Raw genomic sequence first — 25750 nt, 5'->3', positions numbered from 1 at the left:
TTTAGTACACGGGGGGAGAGCCTTCCACAGGAGCACACACAGGTCCACTCATGATACTGTAGAGGAGGAAGAAATGTTCCTCTACCCTTCTGGGTTCTTCTGGCTGATCTAAATTAAACTGACATGAGACAAAATAACAGGAGAAAATCAAACAAATTTAATAACACGTATACATGGGAGAATCCCAGAAAAACTGAGTAACTCGCCAAAATGGCCAAAGCTACGACCTTAAATACTATCTTCAGATAAAGACAAAGGAGGGTATTGGGAGTAATGGTTTGGAAATTCAAAGGGGAGGAAGGTAAATCATATGGAGATGGAAAGCAAATGTTTGGTAAATAAATGTCTGCTGTGTCTTGCAATGACTATGAGACATGGAGGGGACTTTGATCAAATGGGCCTTGCTGGTTCCTCCCTGTCCATCACACCTAGTTCATGCTATACTATAGTTATCTATGGCGGTAGCTCCTTCCTGAAACAGGCCTTCTATCTTAAATTCTTTTAGCCAGTTAGGGGGAAGGTCAAAGTTTCTTCCTGAGTCTTTTGTTCTTAAAAATAATCAAGCCAAAGAGACACATTTTGGGGTAGCAAATTCTGCTCCCTGACAATAACAAGGGGAGGGGAGGGCTATGCACACAGATGCCCTTAGGTGGGTAGAAGGAACGGCAGGTTCTCTTCTGATGGAATCTGCTTTTTCAGTGCAGTAGGAAGCGAGGTCATCAATGAGAGTAGTTGCTATTAGGTGAAATAAAGTAACATCAAGAAAGCAAGTGATATGTTCGGTTTCAGAAATATAACTCAAGGAGTGACGGGGATGCGGTCTAGCAATGAGCCTTTGCTGAAAACAAATAATGATATTCACAAGTAACTTCAACTGAAATTCAAATAACAATAAACACACATGCAATGCTCTGAATTTTATTTTCTAAACAACTATTTAAACCACTCTACAAAATGCTCTCTAACATTATTTAAGAAAACCACAAAATTTAGGGTGAGAATTAGACCCCATTTACCTACCATCAAAACATCATGCAAACACTTATTTTCTTAGTGGATATTTAGCTTTGTGGAATTACTTACAGATGATGGTACATTTTAATTCTACATACCACAATGAGAATTCACCCCAAGCATATAACTCTTTAAAATGAAACAACATACATTTCTTTTGAACCATTTCAGATTAAGTTGTTTGGGATTTTTTTTTCCAGAAGTTAAGACTAAGCTCCATCTCCCTTCCCCCGCCACGTCTGGAGCTCATGGCAGATTTGTACAAAGTATACCAACTACTCCTCAGATTCCTCATCTAGCCAATGGGTCACGTCATCACAGGTAGAAGAGAGAATTGGCTAGTTCCAAACTCGGCTCTTTATGAATGCTTTGTGCCACCAGAAAGGTCAGCTTGTGTGCATACTGACACGGTGCTGGGATACTGATTAAGCCCTGAGGAGGCAAAAGGATGGACAGCAATTAAGAGGACAACTTGTTCTTCAAAGCCATTTTTCTCCCCTGAGTTTTTTCACCTACTAGTTGCATACACAATAGAATGTGTTTGTGAGTAAACAATAAACTCAACCAACAAAGGGCAGCCTTGCTCATTGGGAACTTAAAACTCCCTGGGCCAGATTCGGGGGAGGGCCAGTCTGGCTTGTTGGTGCTGGGAGCTGGGACCCATCCTACTCAGGGCTAACCTAAGTTTCCTATCACTTGATGTTCCAAGGGGCTCAGAGCAAATCTTGGCCTTGGACTTTGAGAGCAGCTCTTAGCCTCATGCACAGGAACACAGAACAGAGCCATGCGTGTTACTTTCCCTCCAGACACAAATCTGAGTTGGCTTCCTCATCTGTACCATGGAAACAATACCCTGACCTCCTCTCACACTTGCATAAGATAATGTATATAATATATACTAATATATAAATACTAATCTATTATAACAGTTATTGCAATTTCATTTCTATGACAGACTGGGCTTCTCCCACCATGGACTTAAGGAGTCATTCATTCATTCATTCATTCATTCCTCCTTTGTGAAAAGTCAGGCACTGTGCTAGGAGTAGGGATACAAAGGAGAACTGGGTGACAACTCCTGGGTGGGAACCTTGAGTGTCAGGACTCACATAAGTAAACAGCTCACTCACCGGCCAGTTGTAGTACAGATGGCACAGTTTGAAGGTAAGCCTCTGCATGTGGTCGGGCTTCAAAGCGTTGTCATCGTAGATGACATTATAGTAGGTAGGATTAACAGTTCCCCGACAGGCGACCTGGCTGATCAAGTAAAAGTCATACCTGAAGGGAAAAACAGAATAAATGTGGGAAAGAAAGCGAACAGAATAAGGCCAAACCTGAACCATACACAGTGAATTTCTGATTAAAAACTGATTTTCTAAGAGCACTTGCCATTCAAAACGTGTTGCTTCCGAATCCACCACGGTGCCAAGTGGTGGGTTCTGCAAGGTCCGGTTCACTTCCATAAAGAATCGTAGCATGCACTTCTTCCTGACCACGACCACCGACAGTTTGGAGCTTGGAACCAGAAAGGCAAACAAATAAGATGGAGAGGAGTAAAACCAAGCCAAGCAGCTATTTATCCTTTTGGTAATTTTTAAATGGAATAAATCAATCAATTCAGTCATTAGAAAAACATTGCAAAAATGAAGAAAATAAAAATTAACCCCCAATCTCTCTTCCCTGAGAGACACAATTTTTTAAATTAGGGATTATCCTCATTTGTTGCAAAAGTGTGGTGTATCCAGCCATTTGGTTCATTTACACCATTTAAAGCGGACAGGGAGAAATGTTTCACAGGGCAATGAACTTCAATTAGCACTTCTAAAGAAAGATTTTCCAGAATTATCCGTGGAGACAAGACTTTTTTCCCATTAGCGATAGTCCCCCGTTTTCACCTTCACTCTCCTCTCAGTTTCTGAACAGCAAAGGAGAACCACAAGTTCTTCTCACTCCTCAAATCACTGCTCCTGCAATCTGCAAAACCCACAGCTGGGAGGATGGAGGGAGGGACCAAATACACATTTGGGCCAAATGCCGAGGGACCAGATGCTAAAGTCAGTAATCAGTAAAGCTAAGGCCAAATGCAAACACTGGTCATCAAAGAAGGAATGTCTGGGAAGCAAGGGTCACTGTGTTTTAATATTTTAAGCACTGAAATTATTTTTTTTAAATGTCGATGTCTTCAATATTGAAAGTTTTGAAAGTTGATGTCATAGTGCAAGAAAACTAATGCCTCAGCACTGTCAACTGCTAAGTTTTCTCCTGCTGCCCCTAAACTGCATACTTGCGATTCTGAACAGACACAGTCACCTGCGGTCAGTGGGGAGGGAGCTATTTCGGCTCCGGCAGTTTGGAGCAGCTGAAGGTGATCCCGCCCCCAGGCAATATGTTCTCCCTCTCTCTAACAGTCACTGATGAGGTCAAGACTCTGCTCTCTGGCGGCTGGTGGCTATGACACTTTGGTTGACGGTGGAGATGAGGGTGAAACCCTGCAGACCGAGTGCTGTGCACTGCTTGGAATAAGATGCTTTCCGAATATTTTAAGAAGCTGACTTTAAGATTATCATCCTCCTCTATTTTCCAGTTCTAATATTTTTCTTGCACTTCCACTTGACATAATCACTGAGGAAAATGTCATACTGAAATGTCGGATCTAGAAATGCAACAATGGAGCAAGGAGCTTGGTGTTGCAAATGGTCTGAGTTGCACAGGCAGCTTGGCTCTCACGGCCCGCACTCTCTCCGCACCTGCCGTAGCCCTTCACTGCACAGCAGTGCCTGCTCTTCAGAGGCTCCAGCTCTGTGTGTTGATCCGGGCCTTCAATGCGAAACCACAGCTTGTGTTTTTCCCCCAGCATGTTAATATGTATGAAGCATCCTCACCTGCCAGCAGCGCTGCAGGCTTCCTGCTGCACCTCATGTCAGCTGCTCCGGAGCATACCTGCCTTCCTCCAGGTGGCCCCCACCCACGGCCCCCAAAGCTCATACCACCCAGGCTATTTATGTAAGACGATCCCAACTACCCCCCAATCTGGGGGAAATCACCATCCAGCTGTACTCACATGATGCAGAAACAGAGTGAAACTGAACTGCATGAAAAAAAAGATATGCCAGCATATAGTAACCTTAATCGTTATGATGAGCGTGCTATACGTAATTGGGAGCGTGTGGAAAGAACACTAATTTAATACCTGGCATCTGAGTTGGCTTCCGTCACACTGCTCAGCAGCTGTGGAACTTCATATTCAATAAGTGTTTTTAGCTGACCATCCCCTGCGCCATCACGGTACACAATTATCCGCGCTGGCAAACCATGGTTGTATTTGTACCATCTGTTGAGCGCTCCTGCAGAATTTGGTGTTCGTAAGAAAAGAATGACTTGTCTAATGCCCAAGAAGAATAAAATCCCCATGTATTTCAATGTTTAAATAAGTCTGCTATTTCAGACCACTGTAAAAAAGGGTAATGCCGAATGTGAGTTGTATCTGAAATAAAATAAAAATGGATGACCTTAGGGAACGTACCTGCATCTCTGCTATTTGAGGAATCATAACAATTTCTGCAGCAAAACATATTCTTAAACTTGGCTTCTCTCTTTAGTGAAATTTTCATATTTAAGCAGTAAATTAAAATTTAAGTCATGCAATAGACATACAAATTCCCCAAACCAAATTAATACTAATTTAGTTTCTTCAAGTCTTTAAATCCTCTCAATACAGACTGGATAATTTTATGTGATTTTCTTCTCTAATGAGCATAAATATGAAAACCTAAGGAAAGAACTAGGCTGTTGCTCTGAAAGCATCTCTTTACATGACTCCCACCCAATGAGACTCCAAGTCTCACTGACAACATGAACTCTGAAAGCATTTCCACCCACTCTAACTAGAAACTGCCTAAAGAGCAGAGACCAGACAGTAACTCCTTCCCAACAGAAACTTTTCATACGCTAGAAAAAAAATGACTAGGTTTTGAACTGAGGGGAAAGTAATATGATACAATATTTTCTTTTCATGTATATATTGCACAATTGTTTTAGAAGAGTTTATTGTCCAGGAAATTTATTTTAGTTCCATAGAAGATGATCATATATGTCAGTCCATTACCAACGCATATCACCAAATTCAATTTTTTAGGAAAAAAAGCTTTACAATCCCCCAAATTTTTATAGATGGGAAGACACAGATCAGGAGAGCGAGTGAGTTGTACAATTTCTACTACTATGGAATGGCAAAGCCAGCTCTGGGCCAGGGCTGGTGGGGAGGCAGGAACCCCAGACACCTCTTTCTACTGCATCCCAGTGTGAGGAGGACATCCTTCCTCATCTGCTGTCTTCCCCAGCATCTCCTGCCATGCTGCCCTTCACCTGCCAGCATCCCTACCCCAATCCCAAAGGCTTCTCTCCTATTTCTAGGCTTAACACTGCTCTGTCATAAACCCGGTTTCTCCAGGGGGGGTTTCTTTTGGCCTTCAGGCTGCTTGCCAGAGCCACCAGAAGCTACAGCAGCTACCTCTTGCCTTTCTGTTTATCACATGCAGATAACAAATGTAAATTCTACAGAATCAGACTGCTGGCCTGAGTCATGACACAGCTTTGGGGGTCTCTAACTGGGTGACAGTAGACACAGGCAGGCTTGGGGAGTCTGTTTCCAGCCATCTAGTCTGCCATAGGCATGTGGACTCTCAGTCCGAAGGAACAGTCCTTGGAGCCCGCCCCCATTGCTATATTTTCAGTACCGGTCATGAAAACTTTTAAGCAATCTGCAACACCAGCTGTCGTTCTCTGAAGGATACAGCGGGAGAACCACCTAAAGTAAGAAAAGAAGAAAAGTAAAGTTCAACTTCAAAATTTCTACTATAAACATACATTAATATTAAGTTAAGAAATAGAAAATAACATGTGTCCATCAATGGATGAAAGGATAAAGACGATGTAGTGTGTACACACTATGGAGTATTATTCAGCCATAAAAAAGAATTAAATCTTGCCATTTGCAAAAACATGGATAGACGTTGAGGGCATTATGCTAAGTGAAATAAGTCAGACAGAGAGAGACAAATGCTGATGATCTGACTTATATGTGAAATTAAAAAAAAAAAACGCTCACGGATACAGAGAACAGATTGGTGGTTGCCAAACGTGGGGGTTGGAGGGATGTGTGAAATGGGCAAATGGAGTCAAAAAGCACAAACTTCCAGTTACAAAATAAATGTCATGGAAACGTAAGATACAGCACGGTGACTATAGTTAAGAATACTGCATTGCATATCTGAAAGTTGTTAAGAGAGTAGTTCTTAAAAGTCCTATTTACAAAAAGAAAAGTTTTTGTAACTATGGTGACAGATGTTAACTAGACTTATTGTGGTGATCATTCACAATATATACAAACATCAAATCATTATGTTGTACACTTGAAACTAATATAGTGTTATACATCAATTATACCTCAATTTTAAAAAATAGACATTATGAGTAAAAATCAATGCTTACAATTTTGTACATGCTATATGATCACAGTTACACTAAAACCCTCCTCTCCCCAAATGAAATTCATTGATAAGAGAAACTAAAGCATAGTGCTGGCATCAGACATTTCTGGCTTCAAATCCTGGCTGGCATACTCAGCTGCTCTGTGACTTTGCTATGTGAACCTAAGCCTCGGTTTCCTCATCTGTACCAAGGAAATATACAAGACAGTAAGGTACTTACTACCTCACGGTGTTGTTGTGAAAATTAAAATAGACAATATATATGAAGTATTTAGCACAGTATTCAGCAAATAATAAGGAATAATAAATAGAGGCCACTATGTTATTATTATAAAGGAATTTATTAGTTTAGCAGTAGATCTATTTTCAAAATATTCAAAGATTTCTCAAGCATAAACTTCCACCTCCATAGGTGAGCATTTTGGACTTGACATCTCAGCATGATTAACTTATTTAGGTTTCAGAAACCAGTTCTCTTGCTAAAGTCGTTAATTAAATAAAAGCACTTGGAAGACAAAGATCATGACTTGGTGGTAAGTATGGGTCAACATTATCAGAGTTCTCCAAATACAGGCAACAGTAATGACGCAATTAGGAATGCTGCTAACAAGCCAGAAGTCCTTTACCTGCCTGATTAACAAATGACACACATAACAGGGATCTCAAACACCCTGGAATGAGGTCGGAGGCATGTTGCTACTTTTTCCTGTTTCCCACAATCCCAAATACATACCTGATCACAAGTTTAACAGAGTAAATCAAATACTTAAGTCTAGGAAGAAAACATGTTGCAAACAGCTCCTACAGCCTCAAAATGGGTTGTTTAGTTACAAATATTGAAACAGTTCTAAGAACTACAATGTAAGAAGTACTATGAGTCAATGTTTAATGCATTAATCCTAATCCTGCTCATGTTTTTAATAGCTGTGTGAACAACCACTACATCAAGTGTCTGCAAGTCATAATGATAACAATGACAATGACAAGCACGTATTGGGCATTTACTATGGTTTGTGATGTTCTAAGCACTTTATCTTATGTAATTCCCAGAGATGAAATTGGCATCCCTGTCATTCCCTTTACACAGATGACTACACTGGGGCAAGGTTAAGTAACTAGACCTCAGACACAGAGAAAGGAAACGGCAGCTCAGGATACAAATCCAGACCATCTGATTCCACTGCTCGGCTACTTGACATAATGTGGGTAAAATTCCTAGAGCCTAATACAATGCAGATGTTCAGAAAATAAATGCACGAGAATTTTCACATGTCCATCATTTTGGGAATATGATTGGCATACGAGCAATAGCTTGTCCTAATGTATGTATAAAAATAGTTTTTTAATGAGGCTTTATCCCAAGATTATGAATCACATTTTTATATGTAAGTAAAATTTATGACCATGTGTTCATATTTTAAAAATGACTGAAGATTACAAGCTATTTCTTGCTGTACTGTCTTTAATTAAACCACAAATAATAATTAAAGAACATGTTAGGGTAATTTTTAATGTACCTGGTGATTCTGGGGTTCATACTGGCCACAAATCCAACCGCCACCATTCCCGTGTTGAATGCATCTTTACAGACATCAATGCCAACCACCATCAGGGACTTCAACTGTAAAATTAAAATTTCCATGATATAATGAGATGAGGTATACTTTCCCCAAGCAATGATTTAACATAAAGTTTTTTAAAAGTGGTCCCTAGTGATTAAATTATTTAAGTTAAGCTATGTGCCAGGGACATCAAGGTCCGGGTGAGGCAGATTATCAAATCAGAAACCAAGGAGACGTAAAGATGGAGGGAAGAATACAGTATACACTTTGCGTAAGAGACTCAGTGTAGTCCAAAATAGCCACCATCCTCTGTGGGGGCGGGCAAGAGCCAGCTGTGGCTCAGGAGATTCTGGGAAAGTGGTCAATCCATTTATCCCTTGCCTCTGGGCTAAAGGAATCTGAAGAGGAATTCCATCCCTATTCTTCAGATGGCTAAGGAATCCTCGCTTGGCTAGGCACTTCCAGGAGCGGGCAGCTGGGGGAAACCGCGCACATTCTAGTGATGGATACGTCAGGGAACAGGCAACATTCCTTCACTTCTCACTCCCTCACTTCATCTCACAGTGACCATAAGGATTTTCTCAGATCCCCCAACAGTTTGGAGGTTCAGATCACAGACTCTGCCAGCTCCCCAAACTCTGGGGTGGCCCCCACCCAAGGTGCAAGGCCACTCTGAGAGTTAGCACTCTGCTGAAAGCAGAGGAGGGGAGGAGCCATGGAGCACAGAGTTTCAATAGCAGCTGGGAGGTTCCAATCAAGGCTCTGCAAGTCCATGCCCACCTAGATTCTCTGTCATGAAATAATCTGTTAGCAGCTTAACCGAAGCTCCTTGAGAAGAGGGGACATGCCTCACCTTCTGGGGACCCTCTGGCTCGTGTAATGCCAGAACCCAGAGCAGAGCCTTACCAAACAGAACAAATACTTCTGGGATCACGGGAAAATACCTCCTACTCTGATTTAATTTTAAAAATTGATTGATTGATTACTAAAAGGAAAAGAGCGACAGATTCCTCACGGGGATTTCAACGGCCCACAGCTCGCCTCCCAGTTTACAGGTCATCTGCATGGCAATCTTGGTGGCAACACTCATCAGAATGCCCTGTTTATTCAAGGTCCGGGCAAGCACACACTGGCTCGCGACTGGGCAGTCTGAGCTCAAATACTTTTTAATGGACTCATAATAGCTCTTCTGATTAGAAGGCAGAATACACATTACCTAAAGCAAAAAAAAGAGAAGAAAAGAAAATCAATTTACTTACGCTTAGAAGTAGCTTTTAAAAAAATGAATGCATAGATTCTCCAAACATCTCTCGCCCTTCGGTTCCCAAGGAGCAAATATTAACATGCCTGTAGTTCTCTTAAATGGCCTTGAAACCACTGACAATTAATCAATGCCTTTGAAAGGCCTTCTCACCAGCTGTCTTCTCTGCAAAGCCCCACTGCAAACCTGCCCATCTTCCCTGGCTTTTCCTTCCTCCTCCTTTCTCTACATCATGATTCTGTGAGCCTCCTCAAATGCCCCTCTAACCTAACTCTTTCTCCAGCTCCCTCCCTCCTTCTTTTCCTGCGACTCTCCAGCTCTCATCCCCACTGCCCACTCGCCCACCTTCACCAGCAGATAAGAACTGGCTTAAACTGTGGTCTCTTTCACATTAGGTACTAGACAACCAAAATAACAGAAACAAGAGCAAATATTTTGTTTACTGGGACTTGAGAGTCTGGATATGGCAGGAAGAAAAATAAGGAGAAAGAAACTTCAGCTCCCTGGTATTTTTAATTCCACCCATTTCTGTCTCTGCCCCTACTTCTTATTGGCTGTTTCCCTCACAGAAGGACTTCTCCTGGCCTACCTCCAACTCCTTCCCGTATTGTATTCTGTACCTTCAAAAACTTACAAGCATAGAAAAGATAGGTGCTGTCATGATTAACAGAAGAAAACAAAGCGATTTTTTAATCTGTAGAACTGTTCAAAACTATAATGTCAAGGGCTAAAATTATTTAAACATAATTAGATAAAGTAGGAAAAAATATTTTTAAATTGTCAGCAAAAGCCTCTTAGGGGCCTTCCTTCCTTCTACCCTATGAATTTGGGGCCAAGTGAGGTAGGTGGTAGAACAAGGCAGTGGCCCACTAGGGACCAAGGCCAAAAAAATTGAGAGTCAAGTGAGACTGGTTACACACTAAGGGACTGAGAAGTAAGCAAACATGTGGAGAATACTAGGAGCCATGTTTCTCACTATCAGAGAAGGGAGGGACAAATATGAAAAAGCACCTCTCCCACGGTGCTGGATTGGGACTGGAGGCGTGTTTAAACTTGTTTTCAATATACCTTAACACATATAGTAATAAAATAGACGTAAATGTATGTGTGTGTATGTATAATAGATAGATACATACACAAATTTCCTAGCTTTGCCCATCGAGAAAGCTTAGGGGCAGTGACACCCCAGTAGCAAATAAGCACACCCAGTGCCCAGATCTTGGTTTCTAAATACTGTTCTCTACTAAAATCAATCAGGGCTCATTGGAGAAATGTCTGATTCCAGAGCTGAGGGAGGGAGGGGTGGAGGGAATGATAAAGCAAATATAAAATACCAACAATTGGGGAATCTGGGTTGAGAGTATATGGGAGTTCTTTGTACTGTTCTTGCAACATTTCTGAAAGTTTGATTTTTTTGAATAAAAAATAAATGCTTTTAGGGTGAGAATCCTTTTTACCATAACATCCTTATGGACCATTTTTTGGTGTCTGACTGAAAAAGAAAGGAAGCTGAACTACTTTGCACGAGAGATGACGGGGAACGTCGGGAGTTGGGATGAGTGAGCTAGGGAGCTGGCCGAGGAGGCAGGACAGGAGAGCACTACAATATATTGGGAGGTGAGGCCTGGGTGAAAAGTAAACACTTCTAAGAAATGAGAATGGTTGAGAGATTTTTATGAACAGGGATGTCAATTTTAACTTGTCTGGAATGTTGGGGTGTGACGTAATCATGCCTTGGCCCCAGACCCACTGCAAAGTCAGCTACACACCAAACACGCACACATGCACGCATGCACACACACACATACACACACGATACTCTGGGAGATGAGACAATTGCGGATGTCCCACAGAGGGACGCAATGCAGGAGGAAATGGCACCGGTGAAAGATGAGACACACAGAGGGCAAGAATTCAGAGGAAGCAGGAACTTTGGGACCATTGGTGACATGGAAAAACCTAAACGCTCCAAGAATCCCCCGAAACACTGGGGAGAACACGGGGTGCCCCAACATTTATGGGATGAGGTGGGAATCAATTTATCTTAAATCTTAAGTGAAAAATACCCCCAACAAGCTGGAAAATATGCAAACATCCACAAGGCTGATACAGGGCCAACAGCAGACATTTAAAAATTAATATTAGAAATCTGAAAGGGAGATAAAATATTGATTAAAGTACTAAGACTAATACTTTCTTAAGTGCTTGAGGAAATGCACAGCAATTTGCAAACACATCATGGGAGAATATTTTCGGATTCCTTCTTTCAATTTTTGCCTTCTAAAGAAAAAATAAAAATAATACATCAAAACACAAAGATTATCCTCTACTTACCAACTGAACATCAGGACCAACATGTTTCTGTATACTGGTAAGGAATGCTGCTGGATTTTCTTGTACTTTTATGCTACATAAAAAGATGAATTTTGAAGATACATAATTCCCTTCTTAGTAGCATATATCATCAGGACTTAAAATAATACAAATGGAGTTTTACAACAGACTAGGAATTTGAGGAAAAACTTAGAAGAAAGTGAAAACCTTTTGAAGTCCAAAATTGTTTCTCCCACTACAAGACACACCCAAAACATTTAACAATCATTTTTATGAGCTTAAAAAATCATTTGGTGGAAAATGAAATTTCTTCAATTGCATGGAATCCCTACAATTAATTAATTCTGTTGTTCAAAACGGGGTTGAAAGTGAAGTTTTGAAATCACAAGTCTCAATATCGAGCGTCTGAAACAGGGTTCAAGTGAAACTGGGATTAAGATTTCTCTAATACTGAATCTGAAGTTCCAGGGGAACTTAAAAATAAATGTTTCAAAAATCATCAGGTTAATGAGACCCAGATATTCAGCTAATCTGCATATTTTAGACTGAAAGGTTTTTTCCTTAGTGGTAGCTTGTTTGGAGCCTGGAATATTTAGCTTTGATCAATCAATCAGCCAATAAAACTTATCAATTAGCTGTTCTGTGCTTACATCATGTTAGGGACCAGAGGCTACAGAAGTAATTTCCACACAGAGGGATTTACAGATCTAGTTTCTTTATGGACAATCAGCCTCTCATACCTGTATGTGACTGGACTGTCCCAATGCCCCATAGCATTGTAAAACTTGCCCAGTAGGTGGCAGGACCACTGCCTCCTGCTTGCTGATTTTAACTGAGCTGCGGGAATGGCCTGCAACTAAATGTTTCTGACTCTTCCAATTCAATCTCTTGCACGCAGACTCAACCGCTCTCTTACTGTCCAATCCTTCTAAACTCATCAGGCAAACGCTTCGGATGGGAGAAACTATGCATATAAATCTAACAGGTAAATAGATACTTCATGGGAAAGAAAAAGGATGGAATAAAATATGGGCTTTCAAATAAAACACGCCAAGAATAGAACACGGGCAGGGGCTTGTTTGTGGAACTCGTGTAAGAGCGAGCCCGTGACGCCCGCCCAGGGTCTGCTGACTGTGGCTCCTTTCATTCATCTCTTCCTGCTTTGTTAGCTCGTGGGTGAAGAGAAATTAGAGCAGGCGAAACTCAAACCAGGTGATTTGTTAACAGATTTGATAAGAGGAGAACTCTACACTACGATGTAAAATGAGACTTTGGGAATATCTATGCTTTTCAACAATGCTTGCACTGCCAATGTAATTAATTAGTAACCACGTGTTTAAGTATAACTTCCCACCATGCCAATTAGGACATTTGCACCTCCACTGGAACAAAGAAAATGAAGTATTTATTGCTCCTTACCAAGCATATCAAGCTCAATAAAATGAAGCATGACCAACTTTATGGCTTTTCTAAAGCAAAACAATATCCAATTTATCTGTGATTATGTGTATATATATGGATCCCTTACTAAAGTGCAAGCAATTTATTTATCTTTCTCATCTCCAATAACTGGCATAGCGTCTAGCATACAGTAGATACTCAACAAATGTTCAAAAACTAAATGAATGACTTCGGTTTTAACAGAAAACTACTTAAATGACTAATCATGCTACACTAACAGAATCAGAAAAGCTTATTTCAGATCTATTTTTACCTTAAATTTCAAAGCATAAAATGTATCAAATAAGTCAGGAAATGCAACTTTTATTTTTTAATATCCTGCTTAAGTTTTATAAATAACCAATAGGAAAGAATTAAGGAAAAAAGGTTGGGAAGGCAATAGATTGATTTATTAAGGATTTATACCCAAACTAGTACTGAAAAGATTTTGAAGTAATGAGACTATTGCTTAAAAAACTGTGAAAACAGTTTTACAAGACCAACATAAAATATACTTCAACAGAATAAAAATTTAATCACCGTAAAATCTACTTGTAACTATTTTCTTAGCACTTTATATTAGGAAAATTTACTGAGATGAGGAAGCTTTTGTAGCTCTGTCAGCCATTATTTCCTATCTTCTAACCAAACCAAATTAATATATGGAAAAGGCTGGGATGATTTTCAGTATATTCTCACATTTTGGGGTAGTCCACATTAAACCCCATGGAACTTCCAACTCTTCTCAAGCAGTTCAGAAAGTTCTCAGTTGCATCTCCCGCTCTGTTACTACATATAACCAACCATTTATTCAAAGGTTGTGTGCTCAAAATCTTGCAAGTTCGCAGATCCTTGAACCAATCAGCAGCCGACAAAGGTTGACACTGAGGAAAATAATGATCATGAAAGGATTGAACACATTTATTCAGAGAGCAATTAAATAAAGACAGTGTGGAGATGGTCCATCTTTGTCATAACAGAACTATTCATACAGTCTGGTATTCACAGACTTAAAACACCGATACAAGCAGGGCACATCTGACAGAATACAGGTGCTTCCCGAGTGGAGGCATCTGAGCATCATCCCTGGGTGGCCACTCTCTGGCTGCAGACCCTTTGGCAAATCCCCTTACCTCATGGACCTCTGCTGCGTGCAAAGAAACGTGTCTGGTTCAAAGATCCCTAGGTTCCCTTACAGTTCTAAGACTCTACGACCTTTATCATGAACGGCTCAGGCAAGGGGGCTGTCCAATTTGGTCTCTTTATTTCAGGCATGTAGATATCTCAGATAGAAAATGCTGATTATTGATACTCCAGGTCGTCATACTAAAACTAACAAATCCTACGGGGCAGTTAAGAATACACATTATGCTAGGAGTAGGCTACATCTAGGAGCAAAGATGAGACCAGGACACAAGCTCCTTTCTCACTCTTGGAAGTTTCTCCAGGTGACCAGGAAAAAGAAGCTCCCTGCACTGAAGAGGGAAGACTTTAGACTGGTCACTAGCCCTCTGCTTATATCCACGGACTGGAATCAAATGCAAATGTCACTGCTGGGAAGAGCCACTGCTTGAATTAAAAAGGACCACACTGGGGCCAGCCTGATGGCATAGTGGTTAAGTTCAGGTGCTCTGCTTCAGTGGCCCAGGGTTCATGGGTTCATATCCCGGGCACAGACCTACATACCACTCATCAGGCCAAGCAGTGGCAGCATCCCACATACAAAATAGAGGAAGACTGGCACAAATGTTAGCTCAGGGCCAATCTTCCTCACCAAAAAAAGAGACCACACTGTAATCTAATCTCTAACTACTCAAAGTGTTGTCTTGTAGCAGCATGACTATCTCCTGAGAGCTTGTCAGAGATGCAGAGTCCCATTCCAGACCCAGTGAATCAGAATCTGTAAGCTAACAAGTTCCCAGGTAACCCATGTGTACATTAATGTTTAAGAAGCACTGTGCAATCCCCTTGTTTTACAGACTCCAAAGCTGTAGCTGAGAGAGGTTAGGGAGCCAGTCGGTGGCAGTGACAGGTTTAGAATGCTGGTCTTCTTGACACTGCCATCAGGGTACTTTCCACCAAGCACTCTGACTGCCAACCACCTGCCATCCTCATGACGCCGTCCATCAGGTGGCCAGGCAGGGACTCAGCTCCTGGAGGTGACCTTAGCCTGAGAAAGAAGGGGAAGGGCTAGCCCTCCACAGATGGTTCAATCTGGAGTCAAGGTTCACTCCTTTCCATTCGAGCCAGTACGGGGAGAGCCACTGTCTCCTCACCTACACTCCTACCTGCTGTCATCTGATGGGCTGGCAGGAGACCCAGGACAAATGCCCGGGGCCTACTCTGAGGCCTGTGAACCTTTAGTTTGCTCAGTTCTTAGAACCCAATTTCAGAAAAGCAGCATTTGCCAAGAAGTCAATGACAGCCGCCACCGCCTCTAGGGGGCGGGTTCTCCATTTCAGTGCCTCCTCCTATGAAGACCTGTTTCCACACCAAAAACAGCTCTGACACATGTGACCTTACTTATAGAGATGAGGAAACAGATCATTTCAAATATTTTAAGTCCCACTCCATACAAGGAACTGAAACTGAGCTTCTCTCTATTGACTCCTGACCAAGATCCCAACGGGGGCCTACATTTTAGCAGGTGACAAAGTGCTTTGTTTTTAAAAGTAGTTTTTCTTCAGCTTCTCCAGTAAGGATTTTGGTAATTTGGATAGATTATCAAAAGAAATTATTTTAAAAATCCCCATTCTGCCAACATAAAACATTGGTTGCTCAGATACATTAGTTTAGACATGTTGATTTATTATAGCAAACAAGGCAAGAAGAGAGCCTTTAAAAATGACATGAAATGGAACTGGCTTTTAAAATGGGGAAAACGGAGGGGACAAGTAGAAAGATAATGCAAATTTTTTGCATAAAATAGGTTTGTTTCTTCAACTGAAGCCCAAAAGAGGTAATGATACATCTCTTCAGTTTCAGAAGGCCTCTTTCCCTGAGTGCTGGAGCTGGGGATGGGTTCTGTGCAAACTGTTTCATGTTTATGCCAACTGAGCAGCATTTTACTTTAGAAGATTAACAGATGCAACTGACACAGCAACTAAAGAACCAACTCTGGTATCAGAAAACATAGTCTTTTGAAATCCGCCTTCATCAATTAATAAAATTTTCTCAGGTACTATAGTTGTATTTTTGGTTTTGGGTTTTTTCAAATGATATAAGAGTAGTACAACACCAATAATAGGTGGGCATCTTTTCATTGCAATGGTTTGAAATGCCATTTTCTAATGCATCTTTAAATGTGACACCACACTGCACAGACTAACCTAAATCGTGTTTGCTAGATGCCTCTAAGCTGGTACAAGTACACATGGATCAGAGGGAACCGCAAGGCTGAAGAGTAAGGGAGGGCAGGGACGTGGCCATGGAGAAACCAAATGAATACTGTAAGCCCACTAGTCACTCTGGCAAATCTTCAAACTTACACATATCCAAGTAAATACTTCTAAATGAAAATAAAATCACAGCACTTACTACGTGGTCTTGCATTAATATTTTTTCTGAAGGCACAACCCGGCCAGTCAGAGACATCTGGCATCCAAAACGTAGCCCCCAGGTCTCCAGCTCAAAACGAGCATCCTTGTTTCTGTTGATAGATTTGAATTTTAAGTCATTAAAGTGCTTACTTTCTGAATAATTTTAATCATTAGAGATAGAATTATAACTTCCTGAATTATTCAGGGCCTGATTTTCTTTAGGATTTCTGGCTTCTATTTCCACTCATCATTTTTTTTCCCTGCTGAAAAGAATCATAGGACGACTGCACCCATTTGGGACGTGCAGGGTGGGGAAAAGCTTCCAGTGTGGCACGTTGGTTTGCAAAATGGGCCTTTGAGCCAGACAGACCCGGATCTAAGTCCTAGTGCTGACATATCATATGTGACCTTGACCAAACTCTTAAATCTTTTAAAGTCTTGATTTCCTTATTGGCAAAATGTAGGGATCATAAAACCAGCGACTTCATAGGGTTGATGTAAAGACAACATGACAATACACGGAAAGTGCAGCCACACAGCCTGGCACATGCTACATGCTCAATAAATGTGAAATATTATTCCTGATAACAAACTTGTTCATAAAGAGATATTCTGGAGTCGCTATATGTAGAGATGTCTTCTGGAATATTTGAATTTATTGGCTTGGGAGTGGATGGAGGACGATAAAGGAAGGGAAGATAAGGACTTACGCTTCGGAAGGACAGACAGGGCAGTAGGAAGATTATGAGGAGAATATTAGTATTAGAAATAATAACAGTACCTTTATATTTGTTTAGAACTTCAAGTTTATAACTTAGTAAACTCTACTCATAGTTTATGTGCTATTTCATTGGATCATGACATGTGATAACCTCCATTGTGCTGTAGCAGCCACACTGACTTTGTCTCCTGGTTTCTATTACAGTGGCCAGGACATGGTAAGCGAGGCACTCACAAAGGAAACTGAAGAGGTCCTTGTTTTCGTCTGCCCATTAAAGCTTTCCCTCTCTCTTCAGGGAGCTCAAACCTCTTAACCACTGTCCTTCCAAAACAGCTCATTGTTTCCACCTGTTAATGTTATGTCTGGTCTGGTCACATTGGATACTTTGAATTAATTATTTTGCTTCAGACACTCTCTGCCCAGATGAGATGAGTGAGGCAATCACTGGACAGAAAACTGGGTTAAGTAAATGGGATACTGACAGGTGCGGGTAGATGCGTCGGGAAGACGTCTCCACAGCCCAATACAAGAGGAGAGAACCAGGAAGCTCCACTCATACAGGCATAAGTCAGAAAGATGTCCAGAATAAGTGACATAACGTGTAGCCATGAAATGGAAAAGTGAAACCACTGGCATGACACTAGAGATGCACACTTACCATATAGAATTGCTCAAGAAAAAGCAAGTTACAAAACATGACGTACAGCACTGTTATTTTCCTAAAAAGAACGTGATTATATACATTTGAAAATATCTGAAAGAATATACACCACTCATTCAATTATGATTCATTCATTAAACAAATATTTACCAAGTATATGCATGCACACACGCTTCTTTCTTCTTGCTTATGTAAATTTTCAAGTTCCTTCATAAACTGGTATTAGTTTAAAAAATAACACTTTTTAAAGGAAAAAAGACCATTCTACAACATTGTCCAGTAGAAATATAAAGCAAGCCACATATATAATTTTAAATTTTCTAGCAGCTGCATTAAAAAAAGTACAAAGTAACAAAGTTATTTTTAAAATATATATTATTTAACCAAATATATCCAAAATATGATCATTTCAAGATGTGGCACTAGCCACATTTCACACGGGGCTACAGCACTGGACCGTGAAGTTTCAGGTGATAAGAAGGGAGAACCAGGGAGACGCTCAATTTTCCCCTCACAGGTCACAGCAAACTGTCATAAACAAGGGCAGGAATGCAGTCTGAGAATCAGACGGGCTGAACCAAAGGGCACAAAGGTGTTCCTAAGTTTAAAGAACACATCGTGGGGCTTCCTCATGCTCAGTGTGCTGAGGCCACTATATTAAGATCTGAACATTCTTAACCCTGAATATTGGGGGCCTAGAGTGGTTGATTTTTTTTTAATTATATCCCTTGTCTTCATCCAAAATTTTATCCAGAACTTCACCGTATTCAGTGGATGAGCGCAGAGCTATCTAGGTGAAGTGGGGTAGTACTTCTGCCCCTGTGGGCTCCAACCAGCTCTCCTCAACCTACGGTCCTGAGGCATCTCGGATGAACCTCTGGCTCTGGACAACACAATTCACATATGCCATGCTCTCAATCAATAGCAACGAGACATTTTCATCAAGGAATGAAGCGGTTTACAGATGACTCAATTCTATAAACGAGGCCTTAGGCAGGGTACACTGTGGCCCAGCAAGGCATCTCGGTACCTCTGGATGTCGTCAGCAAGCCTGGCCAGGCGCTGCTGCCTTCCCAGAGGACTGAGACGTGTTTCTTCAGCCACAGCTTTCATCAACTGGAAATCAGAGGTTGCCTCGTCAGTCAGCCCTATTACGTGTAAATGAAAACCAAGTGAAAACGCTAACCATGTGCAATGGAACCCCGGCCCATCTCAGGCACGGTGTCAGCTTTTCACTTAAACTGAATCAGATTTAGCATCTGGACAGCACTGTCCAATAGAAACACAAGCTACACATGTCACTTTAAATTTTCTAGTAGCCACATTAAAAAAGCCAAAAAGAAACAGACGAAATTATATAAATAGTATACATTATTTAACTCAATATATCCAAAATATTATCATTTCAACATGTAATCAATTAAAAAATTTATTAGTGAATTATTTTCCCTTTTTTCCTATGTATGAAGTCTTAGAAATCCAGTCTGTATTCTACACGTGCAGCAGATCTCCGACCGCCCCTCAGTCACACTAGTTACATTTCAAGTCCTCAACAAACGCATGCGGCTGGGGCTCGCACACGGGACCGTGCAGACCTAGAGCATCAGAACACCAGGAAGAACGAGCCTCCTTCCCTTCAAGGACTACATCCTTATTAATTTTTCTATTTGTAAAATAAATAGATGCACATCATAACTGATTCGAGCAATAAAAAATGTAAAAAGTAGAAAGTCTCCCCTTCATAGTCCCACCGTGTTAATCAAAGGAACACGATTGAAAGTACCGGAGACAGTTACTCAGATTCCACTGTCAGGGAGGATTACCTTCTGGAGGCTTTGCAAAAAGAAAAAAAGGATCATTTTGGATCCTCAACAATATACCTGAAAAAACCAAAGTTATGTCACTCCCTATTCTGGTGAAGTTCAAAAAATAGTGAAGAGCAGCTTTAGAAAAGTATCCGGGGGCCTATTTTACATCAATGTAACAAATGGAAAACACAACATCAAGGAAATAGATAACTCACTGTGCCAAGCAATTTCCAAAGGGCACCCTATCCTCCTCAATACCCACCTCAAATATCCTACTGTCAAATAAACTACTTAACGGGCCCATCCTCCATGGGTTAAATTAATGCTCTGGCACTCGACTTACTTAAAGAGGCTCTGCCAACGGCTAAGTGTCAGGAGCCCATGATCAGAAGCCTGAGAGGGTATGAAACATAAACATTACCTGTTAGAAAGCAGAGCTCAGGTATCAGGTGGGCCAGCCGAGCCTCAGCGTTGTCATTTCTCTTGCTTTTCAACAGACTAACAAGCACCGGCTGATTTAGGTCAGATAAAGCAATATCATATTGCTGCAGGATGCAAGATTAATGAGGGAAAAGTTAATATGGAAACAGTGTAAAATGAGCATCCTTGCCCATAAGCAACAAGATAATCCCAAAATGAATATATACAGGCAAATCTTTTCAATAAAGAAAAAAAAAATCCCGTGGTTACCTACTCATTCCCACTTCCTTCACAGGCTCTACCTTTTATATCTGAGGACCAGTTTTATGATTTTAATTATCTTGTATAATGAAACACCATTTAAAAAAGTAATTTGCCTCCTCTCTTCTGGGTTTCATCCAGAGGCAGACTAGCCTCTGCCAGCTCCATAATTAGTGCAATGATCCCAGTGGAGCCAACTCAGTGCCAGCACTTCAACTACTGACGGCTGAGGCAGACCACCCCGTGCGTAACTAACCGGGTCTAAGCACTTCTATTCATTTTGAAAATATCTACACACAAGTTGGAGGCAAGGGTTAAATTGAGTTAATGTCAGATTTCCCAAAAGAGCATAACTGCCCCTTATTTCCAGGATTGAATGATTCTGTAGGGGAGCAGCTTTGAAGTCTGACAGATGTGAATCTGATCCCCAGCTCGTCTACTTGACTGGACTGTGACACTGGGAAGCTACTGACATTTCCTCATCCATAAAATGAGAACCGTAGCTCAGAACTATCCCATGTAACCACAAGAATGGCGTCTGGTTTATAACTGTTAGTGCCTGCCCCACCCCCTTTCTCTGCCTAAACTTGAATTTCAACATTATCACCTTGCCAAAAGTTAATCTTCCAACAGCAAAGGTTCCAATTAACATTCATTTCCACTATAATTTACTCAACACTAATGAGAGAACAACTGGAATTATAATTTACAAAATGCCTGGGCATTATGTGATGCTGACATCAATAATTATAATTAAGTAAGGATTGAGAGTTCCTCCATTTCAATAAGGACCTTACTCATTAAATTAAAAAAAAACCGCGGAAATTGCAATTTAAAGTGGTGATTGCAACTAATGCTATGGCTAAAAAGCTTGGAGAAGGCTTTGTAGAAGGAGAGCTTTTATCCACGACTTCATTAATTCAGCACACATGGTGTGCTTACTATGTTCCAGGAACTGCAGTGGATACAAAGATAAAAGAGGCGCAGTCTTCCTCACACATAACTACATTATCTACAAAGCAAGGGAGATGAGAAGCACAAATAATGACATGCTAAGCACTTACATTTTTCCTCATTTAGTCTTAACAACGAACCTATGATACAGATACTATCATCATCCCCTTCACAGATGAGGAAACACATGAGAAATTAAACAAAACTTTCCCAAGGCCCCATAACTGGAAATTAGCACAGCCTGGACTTATCCCTTAAGACCTGGGCACCTCTGCTTGTTACATCACTCAGTACTAGGTCCCTGGTGGTGGTAGTGAAACAATTTATAGCTGGTGAATCAGGAAAGCCTTCATGAAGGAGGTTGAGCCCCAGAGAGCACCTTGAAGAAAATGTGGGAGGATGAAGAGCCCTGAGTAACGGCTCCAGTAAAGCTGGGACATGTTCCAGAAAGAGAGTGTTCTATGGCCAAGAACTCTACCCCCTAAGCTGTGTCATCCAGTGAATTTTACCCTCTCCCTTGCCCCAATTTTCTTAGCGTTTGAAAATATTTTTCAAGGAAAGATAAAATAGAGAAATACAAAGGTCAATATCACGATGAAAGCTGACTACATACTAATTTAGTGTTCCTTTCCTGGGACAGAGAGGAGGGCATGCTAGAAACTGGCAGAATTTTGTTTCTTTTTCTCCCTAATTACAATATATATGCAGCAAACCACAACTCATTACAAAGAAAGTGAGTGGGATTTTACCACGATTCCCTTTTCAGATTGTCACAGGTCCTAAAACACATCTGTTCAAGTAAAAACAAATGTAACCACGTGGGAAAGAAACTCGAATATTTAACAAACTTTGGGTTTAATAAACAAACACTTACGGAGCACATTTTATGCACAAGATGCTTTGCTAGGCACCGTGCATCAAGGGTTAGCCAACTGCCATCCCTATTCTACGAGGAAGATGTGTTCTAGAAGCAACGTGATGTGTGGTGCAAGTGCTTAGAGAAGAGAACAGCTGGTTCTTCTGTGAGCATGACAGGAAGCAAAGTCAGAGAGGACTTCGCACATGAGGTGACATTTGACCTTGAAGCTGGGATTTTACCTGGTGGAGAAGGCGACAGGCACCGTGGGGTTTTGCATAGATGTCTAGTGAACATGAGCAAAGGCTGAGGAACATTTAGTGACAGACACCAAGCGGACCACGTGAGAGCAGCATGGGGTGCATGGTGGGAATGCCCCAGGAGACGAGGCTCAAACTATGTGATGCTAGAGACAAAGAAAGCGAGGCTGGGACAAGGGGCAGGGTCTCCACTGTTTACCCAGTGCTCACAATGTGCAGGCACTGGGCTAAAAGCTCTGTGTGCAGTGTTATCTCGTTCAATGCTTACACTGCACCATGAAGGCAGACAGATGACCCCCCACCACAGACAACATTCCAGGTTTCATGATTTGTCCAAGGTCACACAGCTAGTGCCAGGATCTTCTTATCCAGAACTTATGTTCTAACCACATTTCTGGGCAGAATTTCAGAAAGATCTCTCTGGTGGCAGTGAGGATGAAGGATCAAAGCAAGGAGAGCGCTGGGGCCTGGCGGACATAAATCCTCGAGGAAATCCACAGGACAGGAATCCATGGGAGGTTCTGCATTAACGCAGTGAATAGGGCTGGGGAGGGGGATGGGTTCCAGGGAGAATCCAAGGATAAAGGAGGCGGAACTCATCTTGGTGACAACTGAATGAGGGACTGACGGTGAAGAGGGGGCAGGAAGCAAAATGATTTCCTGAGAGGCAGAACTCCCAAGGAGAACCGGGAGTGGGAAAGACAATGAATTCAGTATGAATTAGGTTAGTTTGACATGGCTGCAGGATATTCATGCAAATGTATTCTGAAAATGGAGATGAGTGTGTAATTTGGGAATGAGGCCAAGGCAAAAATACTATATTTGAACCATCTCAAAATTTGAAGAAAAGATCCTATACGAGGGAACCATGGTAAATAACAGCATTTAACATTTGGAGCAAAGGAAGGGGGAAAACATCAAAAGAGCTGAGAAAGAACAACTGGAAATGTAGTGACGAACCACCAGGGACACAGAAGAGAGCAGCTCAGCCAGGTGGGAGTGGTCACTAGTGTCAAATGCCACTGAAAGCCCCTTAGAATAAGATGTAGCTGGATCTGACCTTTAGACAGCTATCTCCACAGCAGCAGAACTGGAGAGCAGACTGCTGAGGCTTCAGAAAGGGAAAATTGAAGAAGTGCTTGGAGCCAGGGTAGATGACCTTCTAAAGAAATGAGCTACTAAGGAGAAAAAGGAAATAGCTTCTCTGAAAGTTGTGGAAAGGTCAAGGAAGGGTTTTTGCTTTGTGTTTGTCTCTTAAACCATCTATGAGCTTTGGAGACTGGAATATCATTGTACATTAAAGGAGACTCTGAAAGGAAGTGAAGATGGAAGGGGGCAGGGTAATGGTGCTAACTGTGAATCAAGCTCCCAGAGGCAGCAGGAGATTCCCATCAATAAATGCTTCAGTATCTACTATGTACAAGCTCTACGCTAGCCCTGGATACGCAGAAATAAGGAGTTCAAAGTTCAGGAATGGAGTCAGACCATTTGCGTCGTTCCGGTGATAATGTGATGCAGCTAAGCTTGGGGAAGGGAGCCCTGGGCAGAGCGTGGTGGGGGTCCCCGAAGAGCTGACGGCTGAGCTGAGTTTTGAAGGCTATTTAGTGATTCGCTGGCTGTGAAGCGCTGTCCAGGAAGAGAAAGTAACACGCGTGAAAATGCACAGGGGAGTAACTGACTCAAGGAGCCACAAAGTCCGAGAGCAGAACATACAAAGGAAACAGGAGTGGTAAGAGATGAGGCTCAAGAGGCAAGCAGCAGCCAGATCATAAAAGGTCTTGGAAATTCTGCCCAGGAGCTTAGATCTGACTTCTAAGGCAATAGGGAGCCATGGAAATGTTTTAAGCAGGTAAGTGGCATTATCAGATGTGCTTCTAAGGGAGCTTACTCAGACTACAGGAAGAAGGACAGCAGGAAACAGGATCAGGGTCTGAGCCAAGCCAGGGACAGTGGAGATGGAGAGGGCGGAACAAGTCAGAGGCTGTCAGAGGAGGCACACTCAGTCTGACGGTCTGGAGGACTTGTGGGACCTGGAAAGGAATAGGGAGACTTCTCTGAGCTAAGAGAAAGGGAGATGAGGATGAAGGAAGAAAGTCTACCTGCTTGTAGTAATCCACGTAGGTGACCTCAGTGCCATCCCGCCTCTGAAAGGTGTGTGTGGGCTTCACCGACCAGTCGATGTCATCAATGCGATAGGTTTTGTTATTGTATCTGGTAAATGCAAGAAATCTTAAAAATTTTTTTTCCAAATCATACAAGATAAAGTGACTATTTCACTATACTTTTAATTCAAGGCGTTAGACTCCAATATTTCAGAAATTATGAAAGACAGTAACCAAAAATAGTCACTTTTTAAAAAATGATCAGCTCTTACCTGAGAAGAGCATTAATGAACTCTTCAGTAAACAGGAAGACCTCAGTATTCCAACAAAACCAGTGGGAAAGTCATTAGACTTTCCGTTTTTCTCTCTGATAGACACACTAACTTTAGGTAAATCATTCTCAAATGTTCAAGGGCCCAACTTTCCATCCGCTTCTGCTGTCAGACAGATGTTCTAAACTCCCAGATCGTTTTTCTGATAAAAAGCACCGAAAGAAGGCTGACCAACGACGCAGTTCTGGTACCCTGCTTCGTCTCCCGTCCAGGCCTGTCCTCAGCAAAACTGCAAAGCAGGCCGGCTAAGACCCTTCTAAGCTCCTTGCCCGCTTCAGTGCCGTGTAGCCTGGAATATCCTCTCACGCTGCCCCAGCCTGGGGACAGAAACCTCCTCATCAGGTTTCTCCAGGGCTCTTGGTATATTGTAAGGTGACTTTGAAATAGTCCTGATCATGACAGGAGGATAAGGGAGCGGCCTTCTCATCCCAGGTAGTGTGGAATTCAACCAGTCCCACCTCTCTGCCTATTCAACCCCAAAAAGCAACTTTCAGTGGAAATTCCAAGCCAGACTACAAGAAGGTCAGCAGGTCCTCCAGAAGAAGCATGCACGGATCAGCAGCAGTCTACAGTGCGTTTTCCAGTACTCAGGGAATCACCAATCCCGCCCACGTTTAATGCAGTTCAATGTGCACTGAGGGCAAATTAGATAGAGACAATCCCAGAGGCTTGAAAGGTCTCAGCCTTAAAGACCTTATAACCTTATAGAGAGCATGAGAAATGGGCCTACTGTGCT

General features: G+C 41.7%; 1 protein-coding gene across 1 annotated transcript in view; it reads right to left on the bottom strand.

Annotated features, from left to right (window-relative positions):
* Positions 1-902: 902 nt before the first annotated feature.
* PIWIL4 (piwi like RNA-mediated gene silencing 4) overlaps positions 903-25750 on the bottom strand; it is a 39011-nt gene continuing 14163 nt past the window's right edge. The window contains exons 8-20 of the mRNA XM_070622902.1: positions 24680-24791; positions 20251-20374; positions 19052-19169; positions 16638-16749; positions 13800-13984; positions 11661-11733; positions 9081-9281; positions 8021-8124; positions 5751-5821; positions 4205-4358; positions 2404-2529; positions 2145-2292; positions 903-1446 (exon numbers count right to left, since the gene is read on the bottom strand). Coding sequence (XP_070479003.1) covers positions 1330-1446; positions 2145-2292; positions 2404-2529; positions 4205-4358; positions 5751-5821; positions 8021-8124; positions 9081-9281; positions 11661-11733; positions 13800-13984; positions 16638-16749; positions 19052-19169; positions 20251-20374; positions 24680-24791 — 1645 coding nt within the window. The 3' untranslated portion in view covers positions 903-1329. The remainder of the gene's footprint in view (positions 1447-2144; positions 2293-2403; positions 2530-4204; positions 4359-5750; positions 5822-8020; positions 8125-9080; positions 9282-11660; positions 11734-13799; positions 13985-16637; positions 16750-19051; positions 19170-20250; positions 20375-24679; positions 24792-25750) is intronic.

The sequence above is a fragment of the Equus przewalskii genome, chromosome 6 (genome assembly GCF_037783145.1).
Source record: "Equus przewalskii isolate Varuska chromosome 6, EquPr2, whole genome shotgun sequence".
Classification (NCBI taxonomy): domain Eukaryota; kingdom Metazoa; phylum Chordata; class Mammalia; order Perissodactyla; family Equidae; genus Equus; species Equus przewalskii.
This window is presented reverse-complemented; position numbering and strand designations above follow the sequence as displayed.